This window comes from Miniopterus schreibersii, assembly GCF_964146895.1.
Source record: "Miniopterus schreibersii genome assembly, chromosome: 11".
Lineage (NCBI taxonomy): Eukaryota > Metazoa > Chordata > Mammalia > Chiroptera > Miniopteridae > Miniopterus > Miniopterus schreibersii.
The window spans coordinates 47288447-47308455 of NC_138111.1; the positions used below are offsets into that span (position 1 = coordinate 47288447).

The 20009-nt window shown below is 39.7% G+C and overlaps 1 protein-coding gene across 21 annotated transcripts in view; it reads right to left on the reverse strand.

Annotated features, from left to right (window-relative positions):
* The window catches only part of PTPRD (protein tyrosine phosphatase receptor type D), a 1875931-nt gene that overhangs the window by 358566 nt on the left and 1497356 nt on the right, over window positions 1-20009 (reverse strand). For all 21 annotated transcript variants that reach the window (XM_081152197.1, XM_081152189.1, XM_081152196.1 and 18 more), the window contains one exon: window positions 5704-5865. In XM_081152197.1, coding sequence (XP_081008323.1) covers window positions 5704-5767 — 64 coding nt within the window. In that variant the 5' untranslated portion in view covers window positions 5768-5865. The remainder of the gene's footprint in view (window positions 1-5703; window positions 5866-20009) is intronic.

The following is a 20009-nucleotide window of genomic DNA, read 5'->3' on the forward strand; positions in this document are numbered from 1 at the left end:
GTAGATACAGCTCTGCTGGGAGCAATTAATTCAGAAAGCCTCAGAAAACTGTGCAATGGGGCTAGGGGAACAGTAAAATAGCTGGAACATTTTCCTTGCTAAAGACAGCTGGATGCTGCTAATTTGGCTACTTTAAATGAGGGGAGGAGAGGAGGAAGCAGCAAGGTTTTTATTTTGCCACACCTCTGTGAGTTCAGAGGAAAGGAAACGAAGGCAGGCGCTGAGAAGCGTGGTCAAGGAACGGGCTTGCTCCCTGCTCTCCGCAGAGCACATGTCTGCTAAGAGGCCTGCAGAAACCAACACGCTTTCCTTTCAGGGCTGCATATACCAAGGGGAATCTAACCAAAGACCTGCGTTAAGGAGCAATTCACTTTTTCTTTTTTAAATACCTTTATTGATATATAATTCACACATTATACAGTCTGTCCATTGAAAAGATGTAATTTAACAGAACTTAATGTGTTTATATATTCAATTAGCACCATCACCCTAATCTAATTTTAGAACATTTTCTTTATCCCAAGCAATTTACCTATATACCTGTAAAAGGATGGCTTCATGGTTTGTGATAGAAAGTAAATAAATAAATAAATAAATAAATAAATATCCAAGCACTCATGATCTAAGATAATAACAGAAATATACTTTTAATGAGATATGAATGTTCTCATTGTGAAATGGCCCTGTCTGATGGGATATATGCACTTTGATAGCCTAAGAAAGAAATCCTTTCCATTCTTAATTTCATTTGGAAGGTCTAACTATTTGATTTAGGCTATTTCTCTGAAGGTATCATTTGCTCTGCCCTTCAAACCAATAAGTTCTGGTCATATCAAAACCAATTCACTCTCTTCCTTACCATGCTTACCTCCATCTCCAGCTATCTGGACCACTGGCCCATATAATACTGTACTTGCTTACAGTAAATATCTATAGCTCCATCCTCTGAGAAGCCCAAGCAAGAGCATTGTAAGAAGCAACAGAACAGAAAGATGAGAACACTATCCATTATCCATTAGATCAAGCCAAATTAATTTTAAAATAGTAAGTCTAAGAAAGAAGATGTATATATATATACACACACACACACACATACATACATATATATATTTTAAATATGTCTTTATTGATTTCAGAGAGGAAGGGAGAGGGGGAGAGAGATAGAAACATCAGTGATGAGAGTCATTGATCAAATGCCTCCTGCACGCCCTCCAATCAGGGATCAAGCCCACAACCCCGGCATATGCCCTGACTGGGAATCGAACTGCAATAACTTGGATCATAGGTCAAAACTGAGCCACACCAGCCGAGCAGAAAAAATATATTTTTAAAGCTTAACTGAAGTAGATATGCTTCATAATTTCCCCCCTTAATTTTCAGCTTTATTCCTAGAATGAGAGTTGATAAGAGTCTCCTTTGTTTAGGACTTCACAGAAAGGCAAGCTGGGGACTTTCACATGCTGCAAGGAACCTGGTTTATGGACCACTCAGATTTTGATAATCTGTAGGTCAAATGAAAGAATTTGAGCACAGCACCTAACCCAAGTGATCAATAAAAATGTTAGCTTAATTTTTAAATAAGGATATAATAACAGATAGTATTTATTAAACATGTACCATAAGTCACCTGCGGATCTATGTTTACATTAACTCATTTAATCTTCATAAAACTCAAGAATACAGCCTCTACTACACCGTGAGCATCATCATTACCAACATCATCATCATCCACATTTTAAAGATAAGGAAACTGAGGCAGGGAGCATTTTGTAATGTTCCAGATTACAAAATGACAGCCAGAACTTAAAACCAGACTGACTTAAAGGTCTATTTCTTAATCATTACCCTATGCTGCTCATCAGGAAATACACAGGGGAAAATAGTTATCTTACAGCATAGCGATCAGTCTATTCTCTAATGCCAACGAAATAAAGACATTCCCTGGATATAATGGTATAAAAACAAACGGAAAATGGATTGCTTCCACATAGGACAGAAATATAGTGAGTTCATAGGGAATATAAGAAGGTTCCTTTACACTAAGGAATGAAAATGAAGGAGTGTTCACCATCGGAGATTTTTAAAAAATGGCAAAACGCAACAGAAAATGAATGGATGAGACCATTTGAGGAATTAAACTATCGAGAGTTATGGTTTCTAAGGAAGATGTAGTAAACATGCAGGTCCAATTATAGTGGCCAAAGTGTTAACTGAGGTCTAGAATGTAACAGTAAGTGGTAAGTGATTTCACTGAAGTGAAACCAGTTTGATGGAAAAAGGTGCTAACAGTAGCTTCTTGGCTTGCATCTAGTTAAAAATAATGATTGGTAAATAACAAACTAAAGCTTCATGTGAAATAAAACTAACAGAAACCAATATGAAACTCAGCCAAAAGAAAAATATTCACCCCAGGATTACACCGATATTATACCATTTAAATTTATCTTGAATTTGCACCCATGCTATCACTGAATTGACCTCAATCGGATCACTACCTAAACTAGAAAACTAGTTGGCCTGGCAGGAGGAAGAGCTACTGCTAGTGCTCAAAAAGAAGTCAAACTCAACTCCTTCCCGAGACTATAGTTCTACCGTGGGTACATGCATTCAAGAAACAAGCAAAATCATTCCAAACATTCAAGGCAGGAGTGCAAAGAAATAAGATCCATGCACACATCTAGACCTAACAGTGGGGACCTGTAGGGAATTTGAAATTGGCAATGGTAAAGACTAATTTTCTGATTAAGGAATATTATCATAATTTTTCAGCCTGGGTTTGAACCAAGGCTCCTAAGTACTCTCCTCCTTAATGCAACATCACACCTAACACCTTTCTGTGGTGTTCCACACAGCAGATTATAATCCTGACTCCCTGGCTCTATGGAGTTAGTCATTTCAAAAGGCATTGAGTTGAACACATTAAATTAACATTACAAACTAGAGAGTGGCTTCTTTCCATTTCCTAACCCTTTGTGGTCCCCTTCTTCAAAAGTGAAAGAAAATTAATGATTTCATAGTTCTCAAATTGCTCTGACAAGCTACTATTAAATTTTGAAATAGGACTCCTGATCACTTGCGAACATACAAAACACATTTAGTTAAAAAGGAAAAACAAACATGGCTAAATGTGCTAATGAAGGCATAGAGAAATAAACCGGTGACACAGGCAATTGAAGCCTGAACATTTTTGTCTTTATGTGATGGTGAAGAAAACACTTTTTTCTGCACTGCTACCCATATCTTGATTGTTTTTAGTTTTAAGAGAAGGTGATGGCACAAGTTAATAGGTTACAGTCTATATCCTATTTTATCAGTTGTTCTTGAAACATTCTTAGTGACGGAAATGATCTCCAACTCTACCATGAGCTTTCAGCTACCATGAATATCCTCCAGGAGATTACTAAGGGATGGTCTTTCTTCTTTTAAAATACACAAAAGAAAAATGGCTCTTTTTTTTCTCTTTCAGCAGGAAGCTCAGGTTAATTTAAACATGCTATTCAACAATGCCAAGTGAATCTGTTAAAGGGAAAATACTAAATCAAGGCTGAGTAGACGAGGGCAAATGATACAAAATTAATTTGCAAAGAAGAAGCCTGTCCCCACACTTTAGTTGCAATAGGAAGAATGAGAGAGAATGGATTCTTTTCCAGGTTCTGTCTTGAGGTTGGAGGCTGATGTCACACGAAAATGTAACACTGTAAATATCTTAATTTAACTAAAAATTGCTAATCAGGCCTTTGTTAGCTCTTGTGTAAGACTATGCTATAAGCAGCGTGATGAAAGAGAAGGAGAGGGAGTCAGGGGAGGAGCAGGAGGAGATAGAGAAGGTGATGATCACCTGTAACATAGATTTCTTTTTAATGTTTTTATTGATTTCAGAGAGAGGAAAGGAGTGGGAGAGAGAGATAGAAACATTTATGATGAGAGTCATTGATCAGCTGTCTCCTGCAGGCCCCCTACTGAGGATCGAGCCCACAGCCCGGGCATGTGCCTGACTGGGAACCAAACAGTGACCTCCTGGTTCATAGGTCAGTGCTCAACCACTGAGCTACACCAATCAGGCTAGATTATTTTTTAAAACATAAAAAATAATTCCTTATTCCTAAACTCTTGACATATATCTGCCACTTTCCATCATAGAATGAAACAAAAGAATAGGTACTCAGTAGAAGAACATTTCTACTTATCTGAAAGGATAACTTCATGGATAAATAATTATATATAATAACTAAGAAAATCCCTAACTGCAATCTGATATTAAAGTGGGTTCCCAGGGTCCTCATATGCTTTTGCCAAAAATTAACAATTGTAAAACAACTTACTTTTTCACTCTAGCTGAAACAGGAAAATAAAGCCATATGCCCAATTTCTTTAATAAACTAAATTTAGATTTCAACTTTAAAATAGGTTTTGACATAAAGGGCTTTAAAATAACAAGAGCATCTTTCATTTGGGTCTTTTCCCAGTTAATTATTTGCTGGCATTGTATGAAAAATTCCTTGGCTTCGCTCTAAACCAACACTCCCAAGTGCTAATTAGGAAACTATATACATTATTAACCAGAGAATGTTGTGCTTAAAACATGCGTGTTCCATATGTATCCTATTATTAACATTATTCTTTTACTCCTGGAAAGCTCTCTTTAGAAAACAGAGCTCCTATTTAAACAAAGAAATTGGCTGCTATTGAGGAAATTCTTGTCAAAATGCAATTAATAGGTAGGGGCCAACTAGGAACAGGATCCTTGTCTTAGAAACATCCTAAACATGAATCAAATTTAATCTCACTGAAATAGTAGGTGGAGGGAAAAGCTAATGACTGCAGATGTTACACATTTTCATAGGACCAGGGGACTCCCAACGAGAACGGCCAACTCTCATATGAGCTAAAACCACTGCCTAGGAACCAGACATGCTGTGAGTACAAGCCACAGACATGCCTTTTTCCAGTACTATCGCTTCCAAAAGGCCACAGGACGGATGGGAAAAGAAACATATGCGAACAAGGTAGACCTAATGATTCCCTAATTACGAAGGAGATGTGATCTTTGCATTAATTGGCAAGCTAATTGACCACAATCTCAGTTTCATAAATTGAGTCCAATCACCCAAACTTTGGTGTCTCTACTCGGCAGACTTCTCACATTTCCACACCCTTCACCCAGCCACAGAGTTGTCAGTTCTGCTTGATTTGTTTGAATGCTGTACTCGACGACAGCTGTCGGAAACAGTACATGAGAACAGCTGCTCTGACAGCTACAAGGGGCTTGGAAGTTTAATTGGGCTCAATGTGACATTGTGCGTTTTTCTAAACATAGAAATATCCACAAAACTAAAGAAACTTCTAATGGGTCTCAACAATATTTACTTATTGGCAACACCAACTGGTTAACTCCAGTCTGCGTTATGTCATTGGTCTCATAGTATCTTTGCCACCCGACTGGTAAGAGTATTAAAAAAAAGGGAGGGACAAAACAGTAGGAGCAGTTAGATGCACAAAAAAGAAGGGCATTAAGAGAGAGAGGAAATGGTCAGGAAGTCACATCAATAATCTCTTTCAAAGGCTGGCTGGTGGCCAAGGAGAATCCCACAGTGTCTCGGGATTTACTTCCAAAGGAAACGCATTCAGAGGCCCTGAGCCGGGTGCCAACTGCAAACAAAACCCCTCATTATGGTCGGCCCGAGAGCGGGGAGAAGGGCTTACTCTCAGCATCCGCGCGGAGGAAGAAGGCGAGGAGCAGCAGCAGCGGCCTGGCCACCCGCACCATCCTGCAGCCCGGCGGCCCGCGCCCGCAGCCCGCGGTCACTGCCTGGACGCCCGGCGAGCGTGTCCGCTCCGAAACTTCAGCTGCAGCGCTTTCAGAGCCTGGGAGGGGACAGCCAGAGAGAAGAGAGGGGAGAGAACACAAAGACGGCTTAGACTCCTCGCTCCGGTCCCCTTGTGCCATCACAAGCGCCACCGAGACACACAACCCATTATAAATACGCAAGATAGTGTAACCACGATGCCTTTGTATCGGGAAGCAAATACCTTGGATCGTACCATGGGGCAGCCCTCGGCTCTCTTGTTCCCACTGCCCGGCCATCCGAAAGCCAGCCACCTTGAATTTCCCTCTCTGCTTATGCCACCTTTGGGGCAACCCCCTGTGAGAAGAAACTTGTCACTTCTTAGGAAACATGACGTGAGTGCATGGGTGGGAGGGAGCACAGCAAGGCTCTAAGAAAGATTTAAGAAGCCGCACCGTGCGGGATAAAAGTCTATCATTGACAGAATAATGGAAGCTGCTTTCCTGGCACCAGGTGAAGTGACAGGGCCAATTCAACTTCTTCAGCTGCACAGGAGAGGTTGGCATTTTTTACACGAGCACATTTGGCTTCTTCCCTGAAGACACGTCAACGTTCAAGTCTAGTTCGACTTCAGTAAGTCAAAACAACAGTTAGTGTGAGCCACTTTGATTTAATAGGATTTTTATATGCCTGCTGGGCAAGGGCTTAGTTTTCTTGATCTTCTACGTAAAATCAATAAGACACAAACTATTTTTAGAGAGCCTACTGCGTGCAAGATATCAGAGATGCCACTTGGCACAGTATTGGGAGGTATACAAATGAGTCAAATTCTATCTTCTGTGACTGTCCACTTTAGTAAGGAAAATACGGCAGATACATAGGATAACTAGAGTAAGTTAATAAGTGATTAGTGCCAGGAAGGAAAACCAAGCAATGCCATCAAAGATAGGCCCAGGACCTGGCCAGTGTGGCTCAGTGGTAGAGCATAGGCCTGCGCATCGAAGGGTTAAGGGTTAGATTCCTCAGTTGTAGATTCGTTCCCTGACCTCGTCCGGGCTCAAGCAGGAGGCAACCAATCTATGTGTCTCTCTTATATTGATGTTTCTCTCCCTCTCTGTCTCTCACCACCCCCTCCACTTTCTTTAAAAATCAACGGAAAAAATAGCCTCAGGCAAAGATTAACAAAAAGAAAGAAAGAAAAAAATAGGATCAGGAATGGCATCTTGGAAAAAGCCATTCAAACTGGACCTTGGAATATAGGCAGGATTTTACCAAGAAGAGAGAAAAGCTGTTCAGGAATTCTAGGCAGAGGCAGGGCAATGGGATAGGAACTTTGGAAAAGGTGAGTTGCCCGGTCTGCCTGGGGCAGCGCTTGCTTAAATGTCTGTGTACATCAGATCCACTTGGAAGGCTTGTTGAAACAGATAGCTGGGCATCACCCCAGAGTCTGAGATTCAGTAGGTCTGCGGTCAGGTCCAAAAATTTGCATTTCTAACAAGTTTCTGGGTGATGCTGATGTAGCTGGTCCAGAGACCACACTGAGACACTGGGTTGGCATGATGGATCCATCAGGAAACCAAAAGAAGAGGCCGCAAAATGGGTCAGGCTTAGGGGGAAAAAAGGGATCGTGGACAGCCTGGGACACCAATCTAAGTCAACCAGCCTCTACTTAGCAAACCACAAAGAGAGCGACTTAATGTCTTGGAGCCAAGGAACAACATGCAACCAGGCTGCGGGAAGATGAACTGACGGCTGAATGTGGGATGATTTAGAGAATGCTATTAGGCCATAGCAGGAGTCCCAGGTGAGAAGTAACACAGACCGTAAGAGTGATGGTGGTCCTGGTGGGAAGGGAAAAAAAGGGAAGAGGTAACTGGCTTCAAGCAATCATTTGAAGTATGACTCTTCAGGTGATAAATAATTGTTCCTATGAAACCTTCGATAAATCTTACAGGGCATCTTATAGAGTAGGCTCATGAGAGAGAGAGAAAAAAAATAATGAATACTATTGTTTCCTCTATCATTGTGAGATGAACTTGAGAATGACAATCAGAATTTGTTTCCAAAATGAAACAGTGTATCTTTAAGTTTACTATATTGAAATATTTGAAACACAAAAAATTTTTGACAGGAAATACTAGAGATATCCAGAAATAACCGAATCCACTAAAATAACTTGTCTTTTAAAAACGTATTGTAATGCAGATCCTATAGTGTGTCTTTTCTGAAACTGAGCTTAAATATGAAAATTATTTTTTTAAGATAGTATCTTTTTCATTACTATGCATGAGTGGTTTGAATGCAGGAAAGATAAAACTAAAAGGAAGGGAGAAATCATTCTAATTACCATTCCACTAAGTAGGCTTTTTTTTCTTTTTGTCAGTTTGTGGGTGGCATGAAGAAGCATGTTGTACACTGAAACACATCTACTTGAAACCAAAAGCTAGCCAGCTGCTCCAAATCAGCTACTGTTATCAATCTGATCTGGAGAACAACTTATCAAACAGTTCACAGCTATCAAATGTTAAATACTCAAAACTTCATAGGAAAAGTGCTAAAGAAATCAGATCCTCCCCCGCCCCGCCTCCTTTCACCGCTCCTACCCTCATGCCTGAATTTCTAATGACAGCAAAGTCCAGGCGACATCAGTCCTGTCGGACTCAATTTGTGTCTGTGCAAGCGTATCAGAGCCAACTGCTCCATAATGACTGGCTGCGATCACAGAAAACAGTGGCTTCTCCCCTTACTCAGCTAAGGGGCATATGAAGACCAAATTCTTCCAAGTGAACCTCCAAATGCTACCTCAGTCTTGGAGCAGTGATAGGATCTAAGAAACGAATGCATATATAAACATACAGATTTATACATAAATATATAAAACATACAGATTTATACATAAATGGGCTATGCCCAGGCAAGATAAAAGACAAAAGGAAATGAGAGGTGTGAAGATAAAACCTTTTGCAGATGTTGATTCCACCCAAACTCCACTCTCTATACCTTGTTTATTACACAGATTCACTGCCAAAAGGGAAATGCTGGCATGCATATCAGTAAGGTGAAATTTAAATTTTAGGGCAAAAATGGGAAATGGACTGTTAAGGAATGATTAACAGTGAAAATAATGAGGATAAATGAATATTATAAGTAGTTTCCATCAGCCTAAAGAAAAGATTGCCAAGCACTCTGCCATGAAAAGAGTGAAAAACGGGGCTAGGAGATATGAAAGGAAACGTGGTTTAACTTACATCACAGATTACTCAGCCTCTGTCCAACCACCCTCAGCAGATGCCCACTCTTTGATTATATGCCTGGCCCTTTGTGTTTTTCATTAAGTGGGACATGCAGATAAAACTGAAACATTCAGATGAGCTTAAAATAAATTTACAAATATTTAAAATTCTGGTTTCTCATTGCTCACAATACAAAGATCTTAAGAAACAATAACTTTGCTGATTTCTAATGAGCTGTACATCTCCTTTTGTATTTCTGTACATGCGTAGTTAGAGAAGCTAACAGTTCAGAGGTCCGGCGCATGCGATATAATTTGAAATGGAACAGCAAAACTACACTTGCCTCAAAGCCTGACCACCTCAATGCTTCAAGTGATCACATAAGCCGACACCTACCCAACTCCTCTTCTACTGAGCACTGTATCCCTTTCCTGTAATAACTATATTCATATTCAAACTAGTATATGTGCTGCAGGATTTTTGTAGCTTCCTGAATTTTTGGCATGTGTTTCTGTAGACTGTGTTAAAATAGGAGAAAAAAGGTAAAATGGAGCTTTTCTTCTTTTAGAACTATCGTAAGAGTCTCTTAAAAAAATGCGTGAGTAAAAGTTTTATGTAGGAAATGGCGAAACGGGTATGCGGCATCCTGTCGGTGCTCCAGGAAGCAAGAAAGCGCCCAGGCTCTACTGAGTTAGGCCAAAAAAGAGCAGAGCTGATGAGGCTCCCAGCAGTCGGTGCAGAACAATCTGAGTGGCAAAAATGACAATAACTGCAATAAACTGAAACACAACCTATTAAGTTCATGAATTCATATGTTTAAAAATAATTTAAACAGCTTTAGTGGTCACACTAGGAGGAAGTTAAGGAATCAAATCATTATTTTGATCAAAATAATCAAATCATTATTTTCAAATCCTTATTTTGAAAAAAAGGAGAGAAAGAAAAAGAATTAAGGCATTAAAAAAAAAAAATCTCCCTAAGAATATACCAAAAAAAAAGTTACTGCTATCACTAGAAAATTAGATGTCATTGTTTATCTTGAAACATTTTCCTTATTTTGGCCATATAACAACCTAATATTGTGTATTCTAGTCATATTAGAAGCAGTGACATCTAACAATGTTTAACCTGAGCACATAGCTATTAAGTTGGGGGGGATGGTGTAGTAAGAAGAAATTCCCAAAATACTGTGACTTCTTTTTATAAACCTCCCAAACCAATCAGGCCTCTATAAATCAACAAGAACAGATTTCTAATCATTTGAGAGAAACAATCACTTGTGCACAAACTATTCTAGCAGGAAACTCCAAGCTGTAAAGCAGACAGAAGCAGGGCTGCTGTGGGGAGGCTAGAGGGGTGGAGGGGCCTGGAGTTGACCGCAAGCCTGGGGGAGGCTTCCAAGGGTGCCCTGAGAATTCTCTGGGCCTCAACGCACAGGTACAGCTAAAGGACTCAAAAAGGAACAAGAAAACAAAAATCAACTTTCAACATTTCACTTATTCATGAGGATTTTCAGGGAGAAGACAGTTTCTAAATATTTCATCCTGGTCTAGGACAAGAATCCTCAGCACTGTCCACTGTAACCTCCTGCAGGATAGAAATGTGCTTTATCTGCACCGACTAGTAACTGACCATGTTCAACACAGTGGTGCAACTGGGGGAGTAAACGTTTTCTAATATTTAAATTTAAGTTGAAACAGCCACGAGTGGCTAGTAGCTACCCTATTGGACGGTGCAAACTATTGCCACACATTTCAACAGCCCTGAACAGCGCAACTAAAGAACAAGTCTAGGTTATCTGGACTGGGGACTAAACAATGAGATGGAAATCCTGAGTCCTCGTAGTCCTTGGCTTCCTCATAGTCAGACACTGAAGATTCACTGTGTCTGTGAGGAAACTCCCTTCACATTAGGGTCACTCATTTCCCTGTCCCCCACCCATTTGAAAATGACTATTTCATTTTTATAGACCATTTCATAGATTGCAAAGGGAAGATCAATAACTGGCAAGTGTATAACTGGAAAATGTCCAAATAGAAATATTGCAATTAAAAGAAAAAACTGGTGTTTCCTATCATAGCTAGAAGATTTGTATCTCTCAGTACTGAAAGTCCCCCCTGATGTCAAATGGGAACTTTTGACGTCAAAGGTGTGCCACATTCCACAGATGAGAAAGATAAGCACACTTCTGCACTGCCATGTGAAGTAATTTGTATAATGTTTATGAAATGTCACATTCAATTAATATCAGTGAGGGATGTGAAAAATATATTTTAAATACATGCGTCACCAAAAGTCTCGGTTCAACTATGATAAACATTGTTAAGGAAAAAAAGAGCAACAGAGCAAGGTTATTAGATTAAATAAAGCACTGAAAAATAGCTGCACGTCCAATACACCTCTAGATAAAATACTCAAAACTAAAGTATAAACGGAATTATTTTTATGTAAGAAACTCAAAACTCCTCAAATTTTTATACTCTTTCACATAATAGCACATCATGTCAGAAACTCTACATTTTCTATATTTTGCCCTAAACATGTTTTCATCACAATAATTGGGGGGGGGGACAAGAGGGAGTTTATGAGATATTATATATAAATACAAAGTAATAATTCAATCCTCTCATTTTGGGCTTAGGCTATAATTTAATGTGAAATGTGAAAATAGCAGGTGACTGTAAGTCAGCACACAATAATTCTTTGGAGAAATCAACTGAATTACAAGAACAGCTAAAGAGGAAAACAATACCTATCAATATGGATACCATAAAAGACTCTTTATATGTTTAGTTCTAATATATACAGAGAAAAGCCAATAAATAGTCTGAGCTTTATAATATGATTCACTTTCCAAGTTACTATCAACGGCATCTCAATAAAATTTCAAATAACTTTACATTTGAGGTACACACAAATATTAGCTACTTCCAGAAATGGCAAAATGACATTATTAACTTTGATTGTTTCTTTCTCCTTCAGGAAGTAAAAATGAGGTATGCCATGAGAAATGAACAGATAGAAGGGGGGGAATACTCATCTCCCTGCCAACCTATTTTCCCCCCTAAAAACAGAACTATAATTCTGATTTGAAAAGTAGGATAGCTTTAGAAAAAGCATCTAATTTCTTTAAGCGATTACTGCATGTAATAACTTCAATCTAGTTTTATGTGACACTAGTGGAAACTTGCAATGGAAAAGTTAAAACGCAAGTCTATTGGACATGCTGTTGGGGCTCTGCTATTTGTTCCATCTCTCCAAAACAACATTTTAAAAGTGAGAATCTGATCAGTCTCACAAAGTAAAGATACATATGCAACCCAGTCACTTCCTACCCAAACAACAGAACAGATTTTATTTTAATCTTTGGGCATTTCTAAACATATATAAAACCACCATGCCTAACTCACTATAGCTGACTTTCTTTTTCATTCTCTTAAACATCAAAAGGGTGTCTCTTTTTAATGCATGTAAAGCTACTTTTTGTTGAAAACACATTTAGCTTTTAAAATATATTATGGGTAATATGGTTTTAATTATTATTATGTCCATTTCACTTGCTTTATTTCCATCAGTATGTGGTAGAAACCTAGTATTACATGATATATTCTACTTATTTACTATGGAAAGTAAATTTTAAAAATTATTTAGTGTAGAATTTACCAGTCCCTTTATCAAGGATTACATTTTTCCTTAAGATGATTTTAAAAACAAAATGAGGAGCCTTTTAATCCTTTTAAATATTTCATTACTGGAGCTCTACAGAAACTGACTTTGCCTACGCACAGTTGGTTTATCTGTAACTCCCTGCTCAGAGTAATCAAAGCTCTGGATCAGCAGCTCTCCACCAAGAACGATTTCCTTTTCCCCTGGTGACACCTGGCAATGTCTGGAGACATTTTTTTGTTGTCACAATATAAGGGAAAATCTAATAGCAATGTCAAGGTAGAGGCCAGGATGCTGTCAAATATGCTACAGTGCCCAGGCCAGCCCTCACACCAAAGACTTATCAGGACTAAATGACAACAATGCCAAGCTTGGTTACCACTGTCTTAGAACAGTTCATTAACGTTGAGAAAAAATTCAAAATAAAGAAAAGAAGTTGCCCTGGCCCATATAGTTCAGGTGTTAGAGGACTGGCCCAAGTACTGCAGGGTCGCAGGGTCGATTCCCGATCTAGGCATGTACTTGGGTTGCAGGTTCCATCTCTAGCCCCAGTCAGGTCGCATGTGGGAGGCAACCAATCTATGCGTCTCTCACATTGATGTTTCTCTCTCTCTCTCTCTCTCAAAAAATCAATGGACAAAATATCCTCGTGTGAGAATTAACAACAATAAAAATGAATTTTCAAGGCCTGTGTTTAGTCCATTGTTTCCTGAACCCATCACTTTTAGGTGTTTCTAGTGTAGTTTTAGTACACGAACTTGAAACATTTCAATTTCTGGGCATGGAAGTCAAAACACTATGGACTTCACCCAAATTTCCCTTTTGGTCCTCAGCTAGGACTGAAGTTGGCTTGCCTTAGGGGAAGTTCAGTTCACAGGCTTAGGGACCATAAATAGTGTCACCAATTTTTAAAAATGAACCTGTTAAGTGGGGCACATACTGCACTAATGCCTGTCGATGACTAGATGAATAGATGCGGTTCCCATCTCTCATGACGGGACCATAGCTCCTCTCTGAGGAACAGTCCCAGGATAGAAATATTCAGTTCCAAGGAATGTTCTTTCAAACCACTGCCAGCAACAGAGACAGAAAGTGGAATGGTGAGAAACCATCATGAACAGCTGGGGAATGTGGAATTAAAGAATAGTCCCTTCATTTTCCCAGTGTTGATCTCATGAGTAATCCCATATCTCTGAAAATCTATGAACAACACTCATAGAAGAAACATTAGAGAAACCAAATAAGTGGTTATTAAACTAAATAGAAACATAACCTAAAGAAAGGGTAGAGGGAACAAATATGACGCATAGATATTCAACATACACTCTGCTCCTCTCTCACCCTGCACGTTCATTTTATTCCGTAACATTGTGCTTTTCTTTATCGTTAGGACCTCCTTCACATCTCCCCTTCTCCTTAAAAGAAACCATAGATTGATAAAAATTAAAAAAAAATGACAGATCATCCTGGGCAGCCCCCTCATTCAGCAGACAATGGATAAAGTGAAAGGACACGATGGAAGGAATAACCTCAGGATTCACATCTGGTTCATGACAGTAGAGTATTTAGAACCAGACCAATGTTTTTTCCTCCTAGCGTTCTGCTCCTCTCATCTCTGACTTACTATATAGTAGAGAGAGCTAGCTCAGGTGAAGTCATGATTAATTCTAAAATGAGAAACATGAAAAAAGTTCTCTCCTTTAACTGGCAGAAAAACAATATAAGGACTGGCCCAAAGGAAGCAGGAAGAAAACAAGATTTGGGTGTAGAAAGAAAGGATAAGAGGATCTCAAGGGATGAAAGTATTCAAGAGTCGTTGTCCTAGATGGATAAATAATTCACAAATGAAAGTTTATCTCCTGAGTCAAAAATTCTCCAAAGGGTCAATCTTTAACTCGGTAACCATTATTATGTATTCAGCTTCTTAAGTCAAAGAGTTTATAGGTGTGCTGGGAAGTAGAAATGATTAACCAGAAATAGATTTTTTAAATTCTCACATGTTCATAATTGAATTAGTAACATGCAAACACATATTTATACACCCTTAAGGCACACTTATTTAGTATATTACTGTTCAGTTCTCTCTTATGAAGTTTTTTTTTTCTTTTTCACGTAAAGGTTAGCAAGGATACAGGTTAACTACCTGCGAGCAGGTAGGAATGTGTGAGATGGTGAGTTCCCAGAGTTATACAGGCCAGTTATCCGGGTGGAAGGGTGCCAGCCCGGGTGCGCTTTACTATAAAGCTGCTGAGGGCAACACGGCCACACTGAAAGAACACGTGAACACAGACCATATTTTTCAAAAACAGTTGGCATTATAAAGTGATTTGATAATAAAGTACAAAAATGTCCCGCAGCAACAAAAGCACTATGCATTTCCCATGCTAAGATGCATCAGTCTGGCAATGAAAAAAATAGCTTTCCCATAGTCACTCTTTCAGAAAATACATTCGAGACCTCAGGAAAACGGCCATGTAAAATACTCTCATTTTTATTATACTTCTATAAAATACTCAAACAAAATACACAGTACGGATATTTTTAACAAAAGGAACTTAAAGTCTTTAAAAGCCTACTTGCAAATGAGATGTAACCACCTTCTCCATACCAAACTTTCTAGACCCGGACTGTAATCTTAAATGAATGGCCCACACAACTAAAAGAAAAGGAAATGATGAATAATAACATCAACCAAACTTCTCTGCTGGATGCAGGCATCATCAGAGAGGGCTTCTGAAACACAGATTTCTACCTTCCTAGGAAGGGGAGTAGCCAGGTATAAACATGAGTAGCAAGTCTGGGGAGCTAGCAGGAGATGGGGCTGGCAGGCAGATATGAAAGCACAGTGTGTGTACTGAGGGGCTATGGGGGGAGAGATACCTTACTATTATTTAGTTAACATGCCAAATTAACATGCCATCTATTCAGGAATTTCTCTACCTTTTTTGGTAGGCCCAATGATGTTTTCCATTGCAAACTGGATAGACTAAGCCTTTCTTTTATTTTGTTCCTTTAACATATATATTTTTAATCTTCACCCACGGATATGTTTTTATTTATTCTTTTTTTTAAGAGAGAAAGGGAGAGAGAGAGAAACATAGATCAGTTGCCTCCATAAACACCCAACCGGGGATTGAACCCACAACCTACGTTATGTACCCTGACCGGGAATCAAACCCACAACCTTTTGGTTTACAGGAAGATGCTCCAACCAACTGAGCCACTGGCCAGGGCCCTTTAATATTTTTAATCATAGGTTTATATATGTTATCATATTACCTTGTAAAACATCCTTTAAAAGCTATGCTTTAAAAAAATGTGTTCACATCCTCCCACAGCATTTGTCACTCCAGTCAAAACCACTCAGTGTAAATCTTCATTTTCAACGTTTAGATTGGCGGATACATCCCATACATAAATATGGTACATACAGGCCAGAAATATGCTGCATGTGATAAAATACATGTGGAAAACTATATATCTCCTATGTCATTAATGAACTGAATACATTGCCAAACAGAGAAAATAAGGAATTTGAAAAATGAGGTGAAAAGAAACAGAAATAGAAGTTCCACAAATTTTTCCTAGGCCACACAAATCAGTGGAGATGCACTGCCCTAGGTATTCTGCAGTTTGGATTTTTTTCACATACGTTCCAGGTCACAATGGATAAGACGGAGAGCATTTCTTGTCAACCCCCTTCCGGAGTTAAACACTTGCTGTAGTCACCAAATGTTAGAGGCTCTATGTGACAGCTGATGTCAGCGTGATGCAACACACAGAGGAGAAAAGACTCTGTTTTTTTGAGATTTCCATACAATGCCCTCATTTTATAATTGCAAACAATCTACACTAAGATAGGATAACTTTACACATCAACTGTGGTTTTGTTTTAAACATGAATTCCTTCATTGTCTTGCTCCATGAATATTCTTGAATACCAGGCACAGCGAGAGGTACAGCAGACTTAGCAATGGACAAAACAAGGTCCCTGGTATATTCTAGTATGAGGAGACAGAAAAATACAAGTAATTTACAAAGCAGAACAAAAACAACAACACACACACACAAACAAGTTAACTAGTAGTGCTATAAAGGAAATAAGGTATTGCACAGAGAATTGGTTTGCGGGAAGGGAAAAGGGAGGCATTAGATAGGGTATCAGGGAAGAGCTGGGATGCCAATGAACCTGAATGGCTAGAAGGCCTACAGAAGAGCTTTCCAGGCTAAGGGACAGAGGGACCAGGGCAGAGGCTCAGAGGCAGCAGCTAGCCAGCGGGGCATGGCCTGAACGCAGTGACCAGGCAGAGAGTGTCATACGGTAAGCTGGAAAAACAGCAGGGACCCGGGTTGCGCAAGGGGAAGACACCGGAGGGCTCTATGCTATGGAGTGACTAGGTCTGACTTATATTTAGACGACTTCTCCAGTGACTGTGCACCAATGGTTTTAAAAAATGCGCTTCTCCCTCCACCACCCACCCCACCCCAAGTCTCTGAAGAGGCTTTCAATCCATTTATTTGGAAATGGCCATTTTCTCCATTGTGAAGTCTCTGACCCTTTATAAGTCTCTTAGTTTCACTTTTCAGGAATCCTATGGCCGGTTCCCCTTCTCAAATATGTTTAAATCAAGCAGAAATAATATGTGGCTTTTTAATGTTTGAAACCGCCGTTCTCTGTTCCTACATAGCAACAGGCCAGAGGATATCGAATGGATTTTCTTCTTTACCCCAGGGCTCTCCACAGAGATGTTTAACACAGTTTAGAATTTTCACTTGAAAAGAAAGCACCAGATGGATGTTAGGTCTCATTTGCCTTCCTGAAAACTAGGAGAAAAAAAAATCTGCTTTCTTTCATGTACAAAGAAACCTTGGCAATACCAGTTCTCCGTGGTCGCACTTTTACTTTTTTAATTTTTTTAAAATATACTTTTTATAGATCTGAGAGAGAGGAAGGGAGAGGGAGAGAGAGAGAAACATCAATGATGAGAGTCATTGATCGGCTGCCTCCTGCAGGCCCCTTGCTGAGGATCCAGCCTCCAACCGGGGCCCTGACCGGGAATCAAACCACGATCTCCTGGATCCTAGGTCTGTGCTGAACCGCTGAGCCACACCTGTCAGGCCGTGGCTGCACTTTTAAATCTGTGATTCGGGGTAGGCTTTCTACACACACAGTAAAAAAAAAAAAAAAAAAGTTTCTGAAGTTTGATACACTGAAGTCCGTTTTGGCCCTTTTAAACCTTGTAATTTTAGCAGTGATACTAACAGCCAATAGAACAGTGGCATTCAGACTCTTAGAAAACACCCCCTTGCCAATCATTCAAAAACCCTTTCTTTCAGGATTTAGGAGCCAGGTCCTGCTGTGAGTCAGTTGCTGGCTAGCTTCCAGAATTGGCTTTACAGTCTTAGTTTCCTTTAACATTTCATCCCTTTGTCCTCACTCCAGGATTTCCTCCAATATGAAAGCAAGGCTTTTAACACCCCAACATGAAGTCATTTAATTCCTCACTTTTTCTTATTAGTTAGCTAAACAGACTTAAAATACAGTATTTAACCTCTGTCTTAAAGTACATTACAGAGCACTGCAGTTTGGTATTGGAGGAGGGGCACGTAGAAGGTGACCAAACAACGGCACTTGACTCTGCACCCCAAAAGGAGGAGTCTATTCACCCTCTGGCTGCTCTTGACACTTGCCTTGGGCAGGAGAATAGGGCAGAAGCCATGCTGTGTGTGTTCTGACATGAGCCTCAAGAAACCCAAGAAACCTCAGGATTCGGCTTAGCATGCTCTGTTCCACTTGCTGATCCTCAGTTCCGTCACCTCCACCATTTGAATAGGTCCGGGCTAGCCCGGTGGTGCATGAGAGGCCATGTGGAAGAGGGATAAGTTACCCAGCTAAGCCATCTTAGACCAGCCATTCCCCAGAGGACCTGGCAGCTGGCCACAGACCTGTGAACAAGCCCAGCAAAGATCAGTCAAGTGTGGCCCACAACAGCAGAACCCCCCAGCTGAGCCCAGCGACCCCCCAGCTGAGCCCAGCCCAAGCTGCCAACCCAGAGCACTGTGAGATAAACAAATGTATGTTGGCTTAAGCTACTAAGTTTGGGGATAGTTTGGTATACAGCAAAAGCTAATGATATCAGGGTTTAAATATTTAACTCATCCACTAAAAAAAATTTTTTTTTCAATGTATGCTTTTTTAGTACTTTCATCCACTTTAAATTTTCAGGCAACCTGGTTTCTTATAGCTGCATCTGAATTAATTTGGTGCTCTTGACAGGGATCAACTAGTAACTTTCTGATTTTTTAAGTCGTCTATTGTTCAGTGATTTAACTTTCTGATTTTCTGTCATTAACTTTGATTTCTTAAGTAGTGTATTGTTCTGTGATTTAAGAAAATCAGTAAACTGAAACTTTTTGTGCCTCTTTGCCCCTTCTTTCAATTATATTTTCTCCCATATAGCAGAGAGAATGAAACTGCTCTAAAATGTCTTTAACCACTGGCTAAAATCACATAGCATGACATCCCTTCCTGGTGATATAACTGAAGTAACGTACGTGTCTGAGATCTCAATTGATCTCACCAAGTGTACTGACAGGTAGTAGTTAGCATAATTTTATCTCTATAGGTGCTGTTTCCCTTAAGCGGTTTCTGCCCAGGGATAAAGCCCACAGTTCAAGTTAGGTTAATAATCTAAAAGCAGGGAAATTTTCACTCAAACTTTTTGAAGAAATGACATTTTGAGCAGTCTGTCAGTGCTCCTCAGGCCAATTTCTGACAGCATGCTGGATGTGTCATTCCTTGGATAGGAGCTAGTCAACATGACTTGTGCCTAGAATGTGTGAAAAAGTGAGACATGATGACTATTAAAATTAGTAAGTGTAGCATCTACTGATGTAACTGAGACGCCACCACCCTTGTCTAAAGAACCCTCCCTTGAACCTACCCTGGGTCCTGCCATAGAGGAGGAACATGCATCGGGGCAGGCTCCACAGCCACATGTTGGATGTGATCGCCCTGTTCCACCAGGAACATTTGATTTACCCCCGCTCTTTGACCTTTTTCTTTTATTTATTTGAATTATTATGCATTTCTCTTCTTCTTCAGGAGATTCAGTTTTCTACTTTTTTAGTTTTATTATTTGGGCTGTTTGGAAGGTTTGTGCTTTTATGATGTTCTTTTCTATGTTTTTAGCCTCCATTATTCCTTGGTTTAATCCACTTTAAGTAACAAGTAAAGCTTATCGTTTGTATTTTATATTGCACCATCCCTAAGCATGAAGTACATTCAGGATGCGGTGCAAGCATCACCACGATCTGGTTGCAG